This window comes from Plectropomus leopardus, chromosome 21 (genome assembly GCF_026936395.1).
Source record: "Plectropomus leopardus strain MGB_pleo_1.0 chromosome 21, ASM2693639v1, whole genome shotgun sequence".
Classification (NCBI taxonomy): Eukaryota; Metazoa; Chordata; class Actinopteri; order Perciformes; family Serranidae; genus Plectropomus; species Plectropomus leopardus.
The window spans coordinates 19755894-19774082 of NC_142196.1; the positions used below are offsets into that span (position 1 = coordinate 19755894).

The 18189-nt window shown below is 38.4% G+C and overlaps 3 protein-coding genes across 5 annotated transcripts in view; 1 reads left to right on the forward strand and 2 right to left on the reverse strand.

Annotated features, from left to right (window-relative positions):
• The first annotated feature begins 2094 nt into the window (after positions 1-2094).
• Positions 2095-6716, forward strand: fastkd3 (FASTK mitochondrial RNA regulator 3). Its single transcript, XM_042483574.2, has 7 exons — positions 2095-2228; positions 2990-4465; positions 4616-4701; positions 5495-5669; positions 5761-5830; positions 5960-6074; positions 6448-6716. The coding sequence occupies exons 2-7, from the start codon at positions 3019-3021 to the stop codon at positions 6544-6546; spliced, it is 1992 nt and encodes a 663-aa protein (XP_042339508.2). The 5' UTR covers positions 2095-2228; positions 2990-3018; the 3' UTR covers positions 6547-6716.
• Positions 6717-6756: 40 nt separating this feature from the next.
• On the reverse strand, positions 6757-12853 carry chmp5b (charged multivesicular body protein 5b). The gene is made up of 8 exons (XM_088071991.1): positions 12690-12853; positions 11625-11729; positions 10858-10904; positions 10647-10740; positions 10500-10571; positions 10171-10279; positions 7167-7282; positions 6757-7081 (listed from the first exon to the last, which is right to left on the reverse strand). The coding sequence occupies exons 1-8, from the start codon at positions 12756-12758 to the stop codon at positions 7031-7033; spliced, it is 663 nt and encodes a 220-aa protein (XP_087928117.1). The 5' UTR covers positions 12759-12853; the 3' UTR covers positions 6757-7030.
• A 923-nt stretch (positions 12854-13776) lies between these two features.
• LOC121960972 (delta-type opioid receptor-like) overlaps positions 13777-18189 on the reverse strand; it is a 63425-nt gene continuing 59012 nt past the window's right edge. For all 3 annotated transcript variants that reach the window (XM_088072322.1, XM_088072321.1, XM_088072323.1), the window contains one exon: positions 13777-17733. In XM_088072322.1, coding sequence (XP_087928448.1) covers positions 17204-17733 — 530 coding nt within the window. In that variant the 3' untranslated portion in view covers positions 13777-17203. The remainder of the gene's footprint in view (positions 17734-18189) is intronic.

Genomic DNA, 18189 nt, shown 5'->3' on the forward strand with positions numbered 1-18189 from the left:
ATAGTATAGTATGTCGAAAAATGTCAAATTTTGACATGTCCTAAAAATGGTTGAAAAAGACTTATTATAGCTTGCAGAGACGTGTCATAGTGAACAAAGTGGAAATAAAAGCCAAAACAGGCCAACAATGTTACAACATGCATTTCAAAAAAACGACGAAAAGGCAGTAGTATAGTATGTGGAGGAATGTCACATTTTGACATGTCCTAAAAATGGCTGAAAACGAGATATTATATGTTGTAGAGAGGTTTCATAGTATCCAAAGTGAAATAAAAGCCATACACCATAGTATAGGATGTTTCAAAAATTGGCCAATACACAATAAGATGATTTTTATGTCGTAAAAATGGCCGATAATGCCATATTATAGTATGGCGAAAAATGTCAAATATGAAATGCCCAAAAATACGCCCAAAACCACTTTTAAACAGCATGCCGAGACATGCCACAGCATAGAATGTTGCAAAAACACCATGATATAGCAAGTCTACAAAATGGCCAAAAACGCCATCGTATAGAATGGCGAAAATGTCAAATATGACATGTCAAAAAAAAAGGGTTGAATACAACGTAGAATCGCATGTCGAACCACAAATACGGGTTATTAAAGTATGGCGAAAAAGGTCAATAAATGACATGTCAGGAGACGTCACAGGATAGGCCCAGCTCCCATACAAACAAGTTAACACGTACAAACAAACAAGAGTCTTCTGAAATAACACAATTGGCTTCGGCGCTCAACGAGAGGGAAGGAGAGGGACAACTGGAAACGCCCGATTGGCTGGCAGGGAGTCGTGGAGAGGAGGGACAGCTTGGAGAAAGGAGAAGACAGGACATGGATTTGAGACAGGAGGGCACCCCAGAGCATGGAAGAAAACCCCCGATGGCGTCATCCTAAAGCTTTCAAATGGATGGACTGCAAGGCATTTCAGATACGCGAAACAATGAACATGGCTACCACCAGCGCCGCGACAACGACATACCAAAATATAATGACTTGGAGTCATTTGTGACCACATACTATAGTATGACATTTTTGTGCCATTTTGGGTCATTTTTGATGACATACTATGCTCTGACGTTTTTGGGTCATTTTTGACGACATGGTATACGATTTCATTTTTCCGTCATTTTTGGTCAGTTTTGACAAAGTACTACTACTACGACGTTTTTGGATCAGTTTTGATGACATGCTCTACTATTACGGTTTTGTGCCATATTGGGTCATTTTTGATGGCTTACTATACAATGACGTTTTCCCACTACACAATGACGTTTTTTCGGTTTTGTAAGATATACCATAGTATTATTATTTATTTATTTTGAACAACATACTATACTATGATTTTTAGGATAATATACTATACTATTACTTTTTTATCCTTTTTTGACAATATACTTTATTATAATTATGTTCACGTATTTTAGGTTGACATGCTATACTATGACTTTTCTATGCTATTTTGGAGTACATACTATTTGTTGTATTGTTTTGACATTTTTATGACATACTATGCTATGACCTTATTCATGACATTTTTGATACACGATGGTATGATCTTTTTCATGACATTTTCTAATTGTATACTGTCACTATGCTACTGACTGATCTTTAATAAATTTTAATGGCATACTGTGCTATGCTTTTTTATGACTTTTTAATGTTTTGGATTTTGCAGGCATTACTGGGCTATGACGCCCTCTAGTGTCGGGATGACGGTCTCAATGTCCCAAGTGCTGCCTTCAAATGCTGTCGGTAAAGATATTGACTTGACACAAAGCGCGTAGCGTGCATGTGAAATCAATCGGTAAATACAATTTCAGAAATTCAGTAGCCATATGAAGTTGATATAGTGGCCGTGTGACAGTGTCGCAATATTATTTTATCGGGATATAAAATTTATGGTGCGAAGATGATGCGAGCGGTTTATTTAACAGCAAATTTATTAAGTGTAAATTACCTTCCACTCTTTCTCCAGTCCACGTGAAAGGATGCAACATTGCTTGATTATTTTAGAAACATTTCTGTCACATTTTCATTTTTATTCCGCGCATACACAACTCGAAGCACCGGGATGATTTAAAATATATGTACTTTCGAAAGTACCGAATAACGAGGTTCCCTGAACATCTCACAATCCTTACGGAACTGCGTTGGGTCAGCGCGGGTCGGTCGGCATCTCACTGTCACACGTTTTGTGACCCCGTGTCTTCATCGGAATGTCCAGGTATGAACTTCACCTGTTTTATCCTTTTGTCTGTTGTGTATTTATCGCTCTGAGATTTAGTATCAGCTGTAAAACACGCTAATCAGAGCGGTGCGACTCCTCAAGGCTAGCCGGGAAGCTAATAGCTAACGTTGAGTAACACTGTAGCTAACGTTAGCTAACAGCAGCCTCAAGGTTGGTTAACGTCAGTGATTTAGTGCTCTCGGTACAAGCAGAGATATATTAACGGTGCAGAAAACAACTGCCAAGGAGAAGAGTTTTAAGGGATTGCGTGAGGACGACGCACTAATACTACTACTTCAGAAAACAATGCGCAAGAGTGTTATAAAGCAACATGTTTATAGTTTGTCTCTGACAGAGGTCCGAGCTAAGCCCCTATGTTTTGATCATAGGAACGTCCAGAAATGCTCGAAATGTCTTAAAATGCTAAAAAGGTCCTAAACATCTTGAAATATCGTTAAATCCAAGAAACACTCGAAAATCACAGAAACATTATTAAATATTAAAAACATTCAAACCCTTAGAAATGTGAAAAAATGCTAAAATGTTTTTTTCCTGAAATCCAAGAAACATCTTAAAATCCCAACAAATGTCCAAAAATCCGAGAAACATGCTAAAATCCCTGATACATCCTTAAATCTTAGAAATGTCTGGGGCTGCTGAGACTGGCACCCTGGCCTCCTGTCATTTTGCAAAAGTGGCAAGTTGAATTTACCTGCCTTAACAACTTTTTCTCGACTTTTTGTTTTTCATTATTTCAGCTGGGTCTGAGGAGTCCTGCTTCAGGATCATGGCTCTAAAGATGATCCAGAAGTTTCCGCTGCTCGGGCAGGTCGGGATTCAACGTTATGCTTTCGTTGGACCAGTCTGCACCAGCAGAAAATCTCAGTCTGTGTGTGAAGTGTGCCTGTGTACCTCAGCTGGCGGATCCATCTGGAGGCAGGGCTGCAGGAGGCTGCGGTCGGACTGTGGGACGAGGAGCCTGACCACCATTGTTAGGGAGCCGTCCTTTGTCGCCAGCAGCTCTGTGGGACTCCACAGACACTCAGGCCCTCGGTTCCGTCTGACCCAGCTGCACCGACCCACAGCTGCAGAGGAGCAGGCTTTCCAGCAGCGTCTAGTGAACTGCTCCTCATCCCAGCAGGTTTTCTCACTCCTGCGCACAGTGGAGATCCTGTCTGACACTATGGCTGCAGCAGCACTTCACCGTGTGGCCGACCTGGAGCAGGATGGAAACTCTCTGAGGGATCCCAAAGTGCTGGAGAAGGACACAATCAGAGGTCTGTGCTACCAGCTGGAGCAGGACTCTGAGCGGCTGACAGATGCTGGACTTGTATCAGCCCTCCTGGCTTGCACTCGCCTCTTTTTGGATCCTTGGAGCACGCTGATGGTGCGGCTGGTGTCTGAGAGCCAGGAGAGATTAGACAGAGGGCGGATGAGTGTGGGGCAGCTGTGTACGCTGGGTCAGGCGATGCTGGCTATAGAAGGTCCCGGCTGCGTGATGCTGGAGCAGGTGATGGAGCAAATCCGGAAAGAGGAGCCTGCCCAGTGGAGCCACGCAGATCTCATTTCTGCATATAGATTCCTGCAGGGTGGTGTGAGTGATGATGGAAAATGTCAGGACCTGCTGAACGCTATGCACACCCACGCCGTGACAGTCACCTCCCGCATGGATCCTCCGTCAGTCAGCGGGGTGCTCGGCGCTCTCGTGATCCTGAAGCAGACGCACGCCATGCCTCTTGTGATCAATCTGTGTAAGCAGGCTGTGCGGCACATACCTCACTTCACGGATGAGGAGCTCACCGTCGTGCTCGGGGCCTTAATGCACTTTGGTCACAGTGATCATTACTTCGTGCAGGCGATGGAGAGGTATGTGCCCACAATGGCCTTCACCTCCCAACCAGAGACAGTAACCAAGGTGGCTCAGTTCTTTGGCCGGAGAAACATCCTGTCCCCGAAGGTGTTTGATGCCGTCGCAGAGAGCTTTGTGTACCGAGCAGATGACTACAGCACCAGCCAGGTGGCCAGGCAGATCATGGCTCTCGGAAAGCTCGGCTATCTTCCTCCCAACGCGGGCAACGTCTTCAGGAAAGTTGAAAACATCCTGCACACACGGTTTTCACACTTCCAGCCCCGGACGCTGCTCAACCTGCTCCACGCCTGCACCCTGGTGGAGAGGTTCCCGGTTAATTTTGTGTCCAAAGTTTTCAGCAGTTACTTCCTTCAGCAACTGCAACGTAAGACATCCTGTTAGATATCTGCATCACGCACAACATTTTCATAAATACATGATCAAAGCAATTGCCTGATGTGGATATTGCTGCATGTATTATTTTGTGTGTTTATCCTGCATCATTTTGTCGTTCCAAAATTGACTGTTTTTCCAGAGCAGGGCACAGGAATGGACCGGATCGTCCTGGCACAGCTGACCCAGCTCTACATGACTCTGAAGTTGGAGTGTCCTTACTATCAGGTAAAATATGTACATCAGTGTTTAGACTTCCTACACATTTTCCATTTCAAAATTCCATACTTTTCTATACTTAAATTACCAGACTTATCAGTAGTAGTAGTAGTTACATGTGAATAGCCTTTTGCATACTATGACCTTTGCAATGACATTTTTACATGCTGTACAGTGACCATTTTTCTTATTTTTTCACATACTATACTATGACCTTTTTAATGATTTTTTTAATCTACTATACTTTGACCTTTTTACGACATTGCATACTTTGACCTTTTATTTACAATTTTTTTGACATACAATACCGTGATCCTTTTTATGACTTTCTTTGGACATACTTTACTGTGACCATTTTCATGACATTCTTTTACACTATTCTATAACTTTATAAATTGCATTTTTTTACATACTTTGATTAACTATGATCTTTTTTATGAAAGTTTTTGGACATACTATACTAAACACTTTGGTCACCGATGTCTGGATTTGGTTATGTTTTGAGGCGTAATTGAGTCTTGATCTTGGATTGATTGTATCTGCTAATATGGTTTGATTCAGATGCATTTGTGCTTTTTGTCTGAAGGCTAAAACCAAAAAAATACATTCTGCTGCAGCTTTCCTGGAAAAGTTTTGTTGATTTTTGGTCAGTTTTTCACAAGAAATCAGGAAAAATAGATTCCAACAAAAATGACATTTTAGAGTGGATTTAGTTATGTAAGAATTTAAGACAGCATCCATGTCATGCTTTGTTGCACAATATGAATGTATTTGTGTTTGTTCACACCTTGTGTTTCTTTAGGGTCCGAAGCTCCTCCCAAAGTACCGCGTCAAGTCTTTCCTCATGTCTGGACGCTCCCTGGAGACGCCAGTGGACGCACATCTATACAACTCTGTGAAAACAGGACTGGTGGATTTACTCGGGGCTCGGACATACTTTGGATCCAAAGTTCTGACACCGTACTGCTACACACTCGGTAAAACAACAACTGGGCAGCTGTGAATCCTCTAAATGCTTCCTGTCGTCGACATTCTGGGCTTCAAAATCAGTTTCTTTTTTTCTTGTAGATGTGGAGATAAAACTTGATGAAGACGGGTATGTGCTACCTGCCAGTCATATTGATGAAGTACACAAAAGGTAAATAGTTTTATGCACTTAAAGAGTTTTGATGATTTTAAGTGTAAAATTCTTCTTTACTTGCTTTTTATCAACTGAGTGATTTAACAACAACTTTAAACACATTGCATTTTTTGATGTGTGTTGCAGGATAGCTCTTTGTATTGATGGACAAAAGAGGTTCACTACAAACACCAGGCAGCTGCTGGGTAAAGAGGCCATGAAGCAGCGACACCTGAGGCTTCTGGGATATGAAGTTGTTCAGGTTAGACACACATTTTAATTTGAAAAGAGAACAAAAGCCATTTTAAAAACATTTTCATTATTCTGGAGGCTATTTGACATAATGGAACAAACACTGTAACTTGCTCATGTACACACACGTATTACATAGTACACACACTAGCTAGTAGCGTCATCATGCTAAACTAAAACTGCTTCCAGTATGTAAGTATATATCTCATGAGTAGGTTGCAGTATTTTTTCCATCATGTAATACAGCCTACAGAATAATGTCAGTGTTCAGAAAATGGCATAAGTATCAAAACACCTTCTAAGTGTTTATCCATTGAGTTTTCTGTCAACTTTAGTATTCTGTTTTTATGAAATGAAATTGAAATTGTTGTTTTTCTTTCTAGATTCCCTTCTATGAATATGAAAAACTGCAAACCAAGGCCAGCGTGGTACAGTATCTGCACCAAAAAATCTTCCCTCACACTTACAGGCTGAGCTGGTGATGAATGTGCTATCAGGGGCTTTGCTTTTGTTGAGCCTTTTGTTGCTTTAAGAACTTTTTATTTATTTTTTCAAATAAATGTAAAAAAAAAAGGAAAAAAGAAACAAAAGTTCTTCAGTTAATGGGTTTCACATATTTGACATCGCAATAAAGTGACTTTTGTATAAATAATCGCTTTTGCATAAATAATGATTGTTGAACGACTTAAATGTACTGTTTGAAAAATATAATTTATTTTGTTCTTGGCAACATATGCTGCAGAAACTGTACAAAGTTAAGAGAATCCCAATTCAAACAATCACCTCAGGTATATATATATCATGAGCGCAGTAAAAGAATGATTAAAGACATCTGATTTGAGGTTACAGTTTCCATAATTCGTAGGATAGGAGATACTTTGGTTTTAAGGCTGGGAGTGTCAGTTGGATGAATACAAAAAAGGCTATGATACATGAGAAAATTGCACAAGAGTTCTGATTTCTGCTTTATGAAGCCGGAATCTGAGGAAGGCCAAACTCGTCTACCAGGACGCCATCCTGAAACACAAAAAAGGACTGTCATGAATGACAAGCTGGTTGAAGAAAGAGTAGAAAACAGATAAATCCAACAAAAGTGACGTACCCTGTTGACAGACTTGTCTCCGGGCATGCCCTCTGGGATGGCAGGAGCTGACGAAGCCTCATCCAGGTAGGAACTGTCGTCATCCATGAGGAGCTCGTCTCCCAGAGCATCCAGCTCTGTGGACACATGAACAGTTTAAGATCACAGCAAGTGGCAGTCATCACCAGCACGATCATCTCGTGTAATTAGCGTCTCGACAACAACATAAAAACATGGGAAGAAGTTACAAACTAAAACCAAATTATATGCAATTCAGAAACAAAAAAGGCGAAACTAATATATATAAATCAATATATATATAAGGGCCCGAGCACTGGTGGTGTGAGCTAAAGGTTATGTCGAAAATTTGCAAAATGTCAGGAGCTTTAGCTCAGTGGGTAAATCATGTGTTTAGTGTTCCTGAGGTCACTGGTTCAAGTCTTATCTGGGACAGTAACTTTTGACTTTTATGGCATAAATAAAAAAAAATATTGTCTGTCTGCTCTGCTGATATAAGTCATAGATGATGTACCTTGCAACAAACACTTAAAACAGTTAAGAAACACACAGCTGTCTCCTGAATGTTCATATACTGAATACTGAATCTGCCCTGCCAAGAGCTGGGTAGGTTATCGGCCTGACTCATATATCGGTGGAATTTTCGACAGACGTCACTGCCAATGCTGAGCTAAAGGGAACGTCGACGACTCAAAATTGTCAAGAGGTTTAGCTCAGTGGGTAACTCAGGTGATTTGTGTCCCTGAGGTTGGTGGTTCAAGACCGGGATGGGTGACTTTTGAAGACTGAGCTAAACCCAAAGCTAACATAGAGCTAAAGGGAACGTCAAACACATGAAGTTGAGTTGAAAGACAAGGACAGTCAAGAGACAGAAAGTTGGTGGAAAGATAAGAAGTTAAGTTAAGAGACAGGAAAGTTAGTCAAGTTACATGCAGTTGGGTTGTGAGACAGGAAGTTGAGGTGAGAAACAGGAAGTTGGTTTGAAAGACAGGAAAGTTAGTCAAGTTACAAAGAGTTAAGTTGCGAAACAGGAAGTTGAGTTGACAGACAGGAATAACAGTATAAGAAGTTAAAATATGAATAAGAAAGGATCAGAAAGTAAGTGACTGGAATAGGAAAGTCAGGAATATAGCATGTTTCAAAACCATATGACTCTGACATTAGCAGAGCTAATAGATGTTACCCAATATTTTATTATATATATTATATTTTATTTATGCAATAAAATATAATTTGACTGTACAATCATACAGTTTAGACACTAATTATGATATTGCAGAACAAATTAAGTACATAAAGTACAGTATTTTATCATTTTAGCTGAAAAACCAGGTGAAGTGGTCCAGAAACAGGTAAAACCAGTATCGGCAGTGACGTCTGTCGATATCAAGAAATATCGGCCTAACTCATATATCAGTCAAGTTTCGACAGACGTCACTGCCGATACTGGTTTTACCTGTTTTTGGACCACTTCACCTGTTTTTTCAGCTAAAACGATGTATTACTGTACTTTATGTACTTAATTTGTTCTGCAATATCATAATTAGTGTCTAAACTGTATTACTGTACAGCCAAATGATTTTTTATGGCATTAATAAATATATGAATATTTATTAATATAATAATAATATAATAGAACAGAATTCATAAAATAAGGTGAAGGGGTCCCTGAAACATATTATATGGCATAAATGAATAAATATATAAATATTTATAATAATAATAATAATATTTAATAAAATCAGGTAAAGGTCACATGTCCCAGTGTGAGGATTGAACCACCAACCTCAGGGAGGCCAACCATCTGCCTTACTCACTGAGCTATACCTTCAGACACTTTGTATGTTTTCGACGTTCCCTTTATTGTATCAGCAGCGATGGCCTCCAACATCTCAACTGATATATGAGCCAGGGCAATAATCTACTAAGTTCTAAGGCAGGGCAGATTCAGTACTCAGTATATGAACATTCGGGAGACACGTGTGTTTTTTAACTGTAGTTGTTTGTTGCAAGGTACGTCATCGATGACTTACACCAGCAGAGCAGACAGACCTATCAGCCTATATTTTATTTTATTTATGCCATAAAAGTCAAACATCACCTGTCCCAAATAAGACTTGAACCAGCAACCTCAGACACATTAACCACCTGATTTGCCCACTGAGCTAAAGCTCCCAACATGTTGTGTGGTTTCGATGTTCCATTTAGCTCAGTATCTGCAGTGACGTATGTTGAAAACTCAATGGATACAAGTGTCAGGCCAAAAATCAACTAAGCTTTTTGCAGGGAAAATTCAGTATTCAATATATGAAAATTCAGGTGACAATTGTGTGTGTTTCTTAATTGTTTTAAGTGTTCTTTGCAAGGTACATCATCCAAGACTTATATTAGAAGAGCAGACAAATATATCAGCCAATATTATATTTTATTTCTGCCATAAAAGTCAAAAATCACCTGTCCCAGGTGAGACTTGAACCCACAACCTCAGGTATACTAAATACCTGATTTACCCACTGAGCTAAATCTCCTGAGATGCTGTAGAGTTTTGAGATAATAGATAATATATATTATTAATAATATTTTTTTTACTTTGTTTTTTAATTTTTTTGCTTAATTGTGGGTAATTTTGTTGTATCTTGTAACTTCTTCCCATGTTTTTGAAATAGTTATATATATATAATATTTTATATTAATACCTTTAAATATAGTTTTATGAACATTTTTCCCTTTTATTTATTTTCTCATTATAACTTTCACCCTGTCTGTCTCTCCCTTTTATGAAAATGATTTTCAGGTCTTTTTCTTGTCTTGCTTAGTTGCTTGTTGCTTTTTAAGCCATGTTTTCAAAATAAATCAAACAGGTCTTAAAGGTTTAAATGCACGTGTAAGGCGTCTGAATGCAACACAACAAAACTGATGTTGTTTTCAAAGGTTTAATATGAAATGGAAAAGAAAAAGGTCAAAAAAACAAAAGTCAAAGAAAAATCCAGACATAAAACTATCTTACCGGCTTCCAAGTCAGCTTCATCAATGTCAGGCGTGCCATAGCTTCTGCCCAGCGCCTCCTGGATGTCATTGGCATCCTCCATCATATCAGCAAGATCATCTTGAAGATCCTGTATAATAAAGGAAATGCAAAGAGTTTAAATATTTCCATTTCATCCATTACATATGTTGAAAAAGCTGATGAAGGTCCAGTACACTGAGCGTAAATGCCACATCAGCAGAAAATAAGGATGCGTTATCTTTGGATACATCACTATTTGATCTGGTGACATAAATTATCTTAGTTTTAGCCAACGTCACATAGCTACTGTGGTCCTCCTAAACAATTACCTCAATCTGATCAATGTTCACTTTCTTGTATGCTTTCTTCATGTCTTTGAGGCCGACTTTCATGGCGTCAACCTAGAAGGAAAAAGCAAATGTTAGCAGAAAGACCCATTTTTCTCAGTTATAATCTATCTTGTTTTCATCTCTTACGGTGGTTTTAGTGTCTTTCAGGGTCTGGATTGTGTAGTTTGCTTGTTCCATGTTGAACGACTGCTGCATGAGGTTATCCCTCTGACTCTCATACCTGGAAGAAATAAGGATGGAAATAAGTTAAACTTTATGTGTTTGATGTAGAGCATAAGTATGTTTGGTAAGAAAAAACATTTTAAGCTTTTAAGGTTAATTTGAGGTTTTGACTTACATTCTTTTCTGCTTCAGAACTCTCATAGCCTTTTGCTTGACCATGTTCTGGTAAATTAAAAAAAAAGAGAATATTTAAAAACACAAAACATGAACAGGGCACAAGTGTATGATGAGTAATTTACTTGTTTTTTTTAATCAGAAAGCTGTGTTTTGTGAAGGCAAAATGTATCAAATATAGAACAAAAAACAACTAGAAAACATATTTCCACTTCTTGCATTCCTTATGTATGATGTCGTGGGTTCTCACACATTTTTAATGGACATTTCAAAACTTTTGCATGACCTTTCAAACACACCAGATTCAAACTCTATTCAAACATAATTTCAGCTAGCTGGAAATACATGAAGGGAGAGAGGGAACGCAGGAAGAAACTAAGGAAATGTACATGATGGTAAACAAAATGTCACACGTTGAAATACATTCGAGAAACTTTATATCTTTTATATATATATAAAATTAATTTGCCGTTACGGTATATTACATGGAAGGTTTTCCATAGAAAATGACAGTGTCAATAAACAACAAACTTTCACGGATTTTCCAAAACACTCAATGATTTCTACTAAGTCCATGACTTTTCTGTGACTGGAAGATGTGAGTGTAAAATTCCATGACTTGACTACGGGAAGCCTGAGTGTCACAACGTTTTTTGAAATGAGTAATGTGAAATGAATTTGGCACTGGCTGGTCGCAACATAAAGAGTTTAAAGAGAAGAGCCAGTTCATTTCTTTGTTTTCCAACTATGGTGGACAAGAAATCTCACCTTTGAGGGCCCATCTCTCATCCTTTTCATCTGGTCCTTGTATTTTACGAGTTCAGCATCTAGTCGGGCAATCTTCTTATCAACAGACTCCGCCCGACCATCAACCTGCAAATTAAACACAGTGATAAAGTCATCAACTTTTGATCAGAAACCTGGTGTAACATCACTTTTCTTGTGCTTTAAGGTGCCTCTCACAAGTATTTAACCTTTGAACCCAAAGTAAATTGGTGCCATTTCTTTCAGAAACATTCGGGGAAATGGTGATAAGAAACTTGGTAAGAAATGTTCCACAAATTGCATGAAATTAAATGATTTTGAGAATTATTTTTAAAAAGCCAGAAGAAAATATCTAGGCAAAAAAAGAAAAAAGAAGGAAAACTTTATGTGAAGTGATCATAATGACATTTAATTTCAAATCATGTCACAAAACTATTAAAAAATTTTAAGCACTTTTTCGGGGTCTCTAACTTTTAACATTTCATTTCTTCTTTGGTTGCTCATTGCCTTCTTTCCATGTTGGGAAATTGCAAGGAATTAGTAGACTGAGCAAATAATTTCCCAAAAGCTGGGAAAAAATGTCCAGAGAACTGTATTTATAATTATCATAACTACATTTAAATGGGAGTCCACCCCAGTTAGCTAATAATAGCTCTGACCAGACAGACAACCAGTATAACTGGTTAATGGCAGCCATTTCACCGAGAGAGCGACATGGTTTTGATGTGTGCCAGTGAAATGTTTTAAATTCCTGCTCAAAATTACATAACGCTGATTCATTACACGAGCAGCTTAACCCATTGTTTTCTTTAAATAATTTGTCTATCGAGCGATCCCATCAATACAGTTTGACAAAAAACTACGTTTGAAATAATTATGTCTGCTTTCAATGATTGAACACCTAACGTTAGTAACTATTAGGTTCGTTAAATACGACATGTTAGTTAAATACGTGAAACATTGGCCTGTTTTCTGCGCAGAAAAGTTAGCTAACAAGTAGCTAGCTTAGCCATCTTTGTTTACTTTGCTCGAGGCAGCCTACAAAAGTTATTTCGGGGTTATACTCACGCTTCCTATGCAGTCCGTCAGGTTCGGCGGCGGACCTTTGGGTTTAGACCTGCCAAATAATCGGTTCATTTTGGCAGAAACAGTTTAAGGCTTTAAAACTTCAGGCGAAAGCGACGCTGGCTCGCTGAAACCGTCCAGCTGAGGGAAAACACCCGGAAGAGACTTGCGGAATGACGTCAGAAGAGACACGTGATCATTACGTACTCAGCCGCGCCCTCCAAACAGCTGTTATTATGTCTCCGTGTTTGAATCATGGTTTAATATTTTGTTTGTGTTTGTATCCTAATTCCTTATTTTGTTGATTTTATTAATTTCCCTCATGTTAAAATAAAACAATTATTTATTTAGCTATTTTTTGTCTATTTATTTCTTTATTAATTGATTTATTTATATTTTTTCAGATTTTTTTCAAACAGTAGGCCTGCACAAAAATCATGGCATACATTTAACCCTTTAAAACCCAAGCAAATTTTTTAGAGATTTCTCTCGCAAACACGGGAAGAAAGAAATAAGTAACTTAACAAAAGCAATAACCCAAAAATTAACAAAAAAGAAGTTAAAAGTTACAAGAAAAGTACAGGAAATAAGCCAGAAAAGAAGAGTAAAAAAAATGGACAAGGAATTGACCTAAAAAAATTCCTACAATTAGAAATACACTATACATATATATTTTGTAATATAATCTCAAATATATAATTATAATAATCATACATTTACAACTGACTTTTTCAAAATAATTTTCTAAATCTAATAAATTCTTGCAGATTGCAACTCATTGAAATTGTAGGATTTATTTTTCTAACCAGACATGTATTATAGTAATAACATTTATATCCTCTGGAGGGAGCTGTTGGCAGCAGAGAAACTACACCTGCAGAGAACTGCAGAAAATTATCTACAAACTAAAACTGCTTTTTATCATTTAAACTGTGATTTAAATAAGCCAGTGTAAGGGAACTTGATTTATTTTGAAATTCAATATTCAAAAGTAATGACATTCCTTGCAACAGAGTATCACAAACACACACACTGCAAAAAATTCAAACAAGTTGAGCTTGTCACTGCAAGATAAGAGAATCGATGTGGATTTGTTTGACTTGCTTTAATATCAAGCGCTTCACACACAGGATGTTTTGATCAATGCGTCTGCTGTTCGGCTGACAGCAGACAAAGCTAATATACAGCAGCAACAGCAGATTTAAACAGTGAGCACAGAGATAGAAAAGAAAATGAAGTCTTGGTCACAGTGTCGCTTCTTAGAATAATGTCTCTTATTGTTTTTCTAAAGTAAAAGAACTGTGCTTTATCTATATACATAGAGTATTATTAACAATGAAAAACTTTCCCTAAACCCACAAAGCTGTAAGGACATGAGAGTGTAATAGTTTTTGAAAATGGAATAATTACTAAATTACTTTAATATTAACTAACCTCTAATGAGAGGGATGCATTTATACTGTGGGTGACGCATGATATATAATATAGAGTCTATTTGCAGTACATTCAAAATAACAGCACAGTCCATCAGGCATACAGGCCGCCTGTGTTGTGTTATACTATCATAGCAATGACTGACATGCTACAAATACAGTGTATTTCAATGTCTGTGCAAAGCTTTTTGGAAATCTATACAAAATATTGTACTGTTTTAATACTATAATACTGTACAGTTTACTGAATAAACTGTATGTATGTGCACAACTACACAGCTTTTCTCTACAATAATAGCATGAGTGTTACAATAAGACTACTGTATGTGTATCATGGTAAAAGCCACACAAAGCAAATGTGATTACCATAAATTAAAACAACTTATCAAACTGGACACAATTCCAGATTCAAAGCTGATAGAAAGCCCTCTGTCAAATTTTAAAAGCACATTCAAGTCCAGGATTTTCAATTTTTCTAATCAATAAACTTGCTTTGATGCAGCTGAGTTCTTTGTTGTAGTTTACCTCTTAGTGACTTCAAAGTCTGACATTAATCTCACACTGTGGTCATTCAGCACGATTCAAACTCTTCACAGAGGTGAAAAAGGTTATGGCACATATCTGCTGTCACTGATCATGCAGCTACCACTGACATGTTAAGTGAATTAAAAAAAACTGTAGGGATGAAGTGCTGTTTGACCCTATTCTGTAATCACCGCTGAAATTATTTTCCGCTATTACTGACATGTTATATCCTGGACTCTTAAAGGCACATTTGGTTATAGAGAAATTATGGGTAGGAAATGACGGGAATAAATACAATTTCAGAGAGGCGTGAACAAAATGCAATTAAATTAGCAGAAAAATATAAAAACACTGATGCAACAAGTATACTGTGGAAAGGAGCCAACATCTTTCAATTTTGATCCATCTTTGTCTATTTTTTCCATATCATACTCAACAATTTTCAAGAGACATTTTGGCATTATATTCTCATTAGTTATAACGCAATATTTTTCAGGACGTGCCTTTTTCACTTTCCTGCTGTATGGTTTAGAATTTTATGGATCCAAGTTGAGGGTGATAGAAGGGCAAAAAAGACATTACAAATCTGTCTGCTACTTCAGCACCATGGACAGCACCATGGATTTATCAATACACAGCACAGGTGAGGGAAAACGGTGATATTTTTCAACCTGGACCCTGGTTTTCCATGATTCTGTGTCTAAGTGAGTAATGGAGGTAGCAATTTTTGAGAGAGACCACTGCAGCTACAGCAGTTTAACAGGCTGCAATGTAATCCCCATGGCCAATTATGCTTCGTCAGTGTATGTCCATTAAAAGTTCTTGTTATTATGGAGAGGACCCTATAGAGAAATTAAACTTTTTTCTGTACCTTTTGCTGGTCTGTTTGTTTGTGATCAAGTCTCCCTCAAAGAAAAGTCTAATTCTGAAATCTCACAAGCGGTAACTTGAAAAAACACAGAAATAATTAATTTCTCTGTAGGTTTTTTTTTTGTAATGTTGTCACACTTCTAAAAACAATCTGCATCTGACAGTTGATTTCTAATTGATTTGCACAGTTGCCTCTGGGGATTACATGACAACTTGTTTCACAGCAGTCTCTCTCAGTACTGGAACAATTTCAAATATTGTTTTCCCCATCAGTGGCTTAGATACAAAAAACGTGAGAAAATAGAGTCCAGGTTGAAAAACACCAATTTCCCTTTAAGCCTTGGTTTATTCTTTCCACAAAGACGGCCGCATAGACAACAATGCAGAATCATGCTGGTACATGTCTGGATCTTTTGTACTCAGTGCAGGTTTCTTCTCGCAGCAAACCAATATTCCTTTTAACCGTAGGGCGCAGTATATTAAAAACTCAACCAGCCGATGATACGCAATTCTTTCCCCCAGGATGTTAAAAGCATGATCCTCTCTATTCTGCTTTACTCTCCCTCTGATTGGCTTAACTTGATATTCTTACCCTAACCAAAAACAAAAAACTCCGTCCACACACTATTCATGTCAGACTTTTACTTCTCTGGATTTGAATCCATAACTTTACTTGCAAGGGTGACTCAAGACTAGCCACTGCTAATGTGGTTCGATAAATTTAGGCCATGCCAGGCCAGTAGTTGGCGGTGTAACTTTGTAATGACACACCATAGAAGAAAATCTAGTGCATGCACAAAGTGCGGCTGTGCGTCACCATTCTCACAGGATCACACAGTGCCAGAAAGGGTTGCGTTTTTTAAAAGATTAAACCCTGTCTTAAAAAGTCTGCATTTTCAGGCCCCCAAAACACTGTTGTTGTGTGAACGAAAGGCCAAACCGCAACAAAAGTTCAAATCAAAATACTTAAAAAAAATAACCTGCAGTGAGCCTAACCAACACAACAAATGAAGGCAACAGGTCTAAGCCAATCAGAGGGGGACTAGGGCAGGTCAAGCCTTTGCCATTGCAGGAAAACAAAAATGGCTTATGGGACCCTCACAAAGGCGCTAGTCTGATGGTGTGACATCACTTTGAGTGGCACAATACACAATCTGCCATGCCCGAAAAAATATATACAAGACAATTCATAATGTGACCAAGGCCAATAGAAAAACAGCCCAAAAGACAATAAACCACAAAATGTAATACAAATCTGCAGCTTTTAAAGTAATTATCCCACAAACGTAACAAAACATAATAGTTGCCGGCTACAAATGTAATGCATGATTGCTTGTAAATGTAATAGTTATTACAAATGTACATTTGCAGGAAATTACGTATTACGTTTGAGGTAGGCAACTGCTATTACATTTGTGGGATATTTACTACATTTGTGGGATTACTACATTAAAAGCTGCAGATTTGTATTATGTTTGTGGTTTAAAACGTTGGCGGGCGTTACAGACCCTTTCATTTGATCTCTGAAATGAAATCGCATTAGTAATGGCACTGATTAAACTCCATGTTATAATGAAAATATATTCTGTAATAGAGTCAAAACTACATTGCAGATGTGACGTGTGTTAGGCCGAGGTCATGTGAGTCTTCTTTTCCAATGTGGGAAATTGAAGACAGCTCCACTGCTAGTCATGTCGGCCTTCTAGTCCCATCAGGGTTCTCCAGGGGAACGGCGGCCTCCCGCACACTGCTGGGGGTCTTCTTGCTCCCTGACACCTTGTCCCCCTTCAGTCTGGCTGAGAGGCAGAAGTCTTTAAAGCAGCGTTTGAAGTTCTCATCCAGGAAGGCGTACAGGACAGGGTTCAGGCTGCTGTTTGTGTAGCCCAGAGCCACACAGAAGAAGTATGCGGCCATGATGGCGGTGGTTTCCGGTATGCTCACGAGCGCCTTCACCAGGATGAAAATGTGAATTGGCGTCCAGCAGACCACAAACACCGCCACCACGACCACAACCAGCCGCGTGATCCGTCGCAGGTTGCGGTCTTTCTCCCGCGAGCCGGACAACATGCGGACGCTCTTCAGCCTCAGGACCATGAGGGAGTAGCACACGGTGATGATGAGCACAGGCACGACGAAGGCAAAGACAAACACGCATATCTTCATCAGTGTGTCCCAGTACACGTACGGCTCTGGGAACTGTAAGGCACACTCAGTTATGTCTGCAGGAGAGAGGGAGGGAGGAGAATTAAGTGATGAAGTGCACTTTATGATGAATAAAATTCCACTCTGTGCCTTTCTGCTATCAGTTTAACAAGCTGCTATGGAACAGCTAATCAAAAGGGAACATTTTGCTCTAAACGGACATGTTCTGTTTTTAGCAGGGAAGATGCATGATGTGCAGCTAATGGAAAACTCTGCTCTGACACAAGATAGAATACATTTCTGCACTTAAAATATTATCGGCACATGCTTTAAAACCCTTTAAAGTCCTTGCTAGGAAAAAAGCAATGTGATTTTTTTCTTCGCATTTTTTATGTCCTTGGGATTATATGAACAAACATCAATGTTCATTTTTTCAACCCTGTTTTTTTTTTTTTTTTTTAAATAGGACACAGTTGGCTGTTCGTGGTAAGAGAGAAAAAATCCAAATTACAAATCATTTACTGTTATAATGC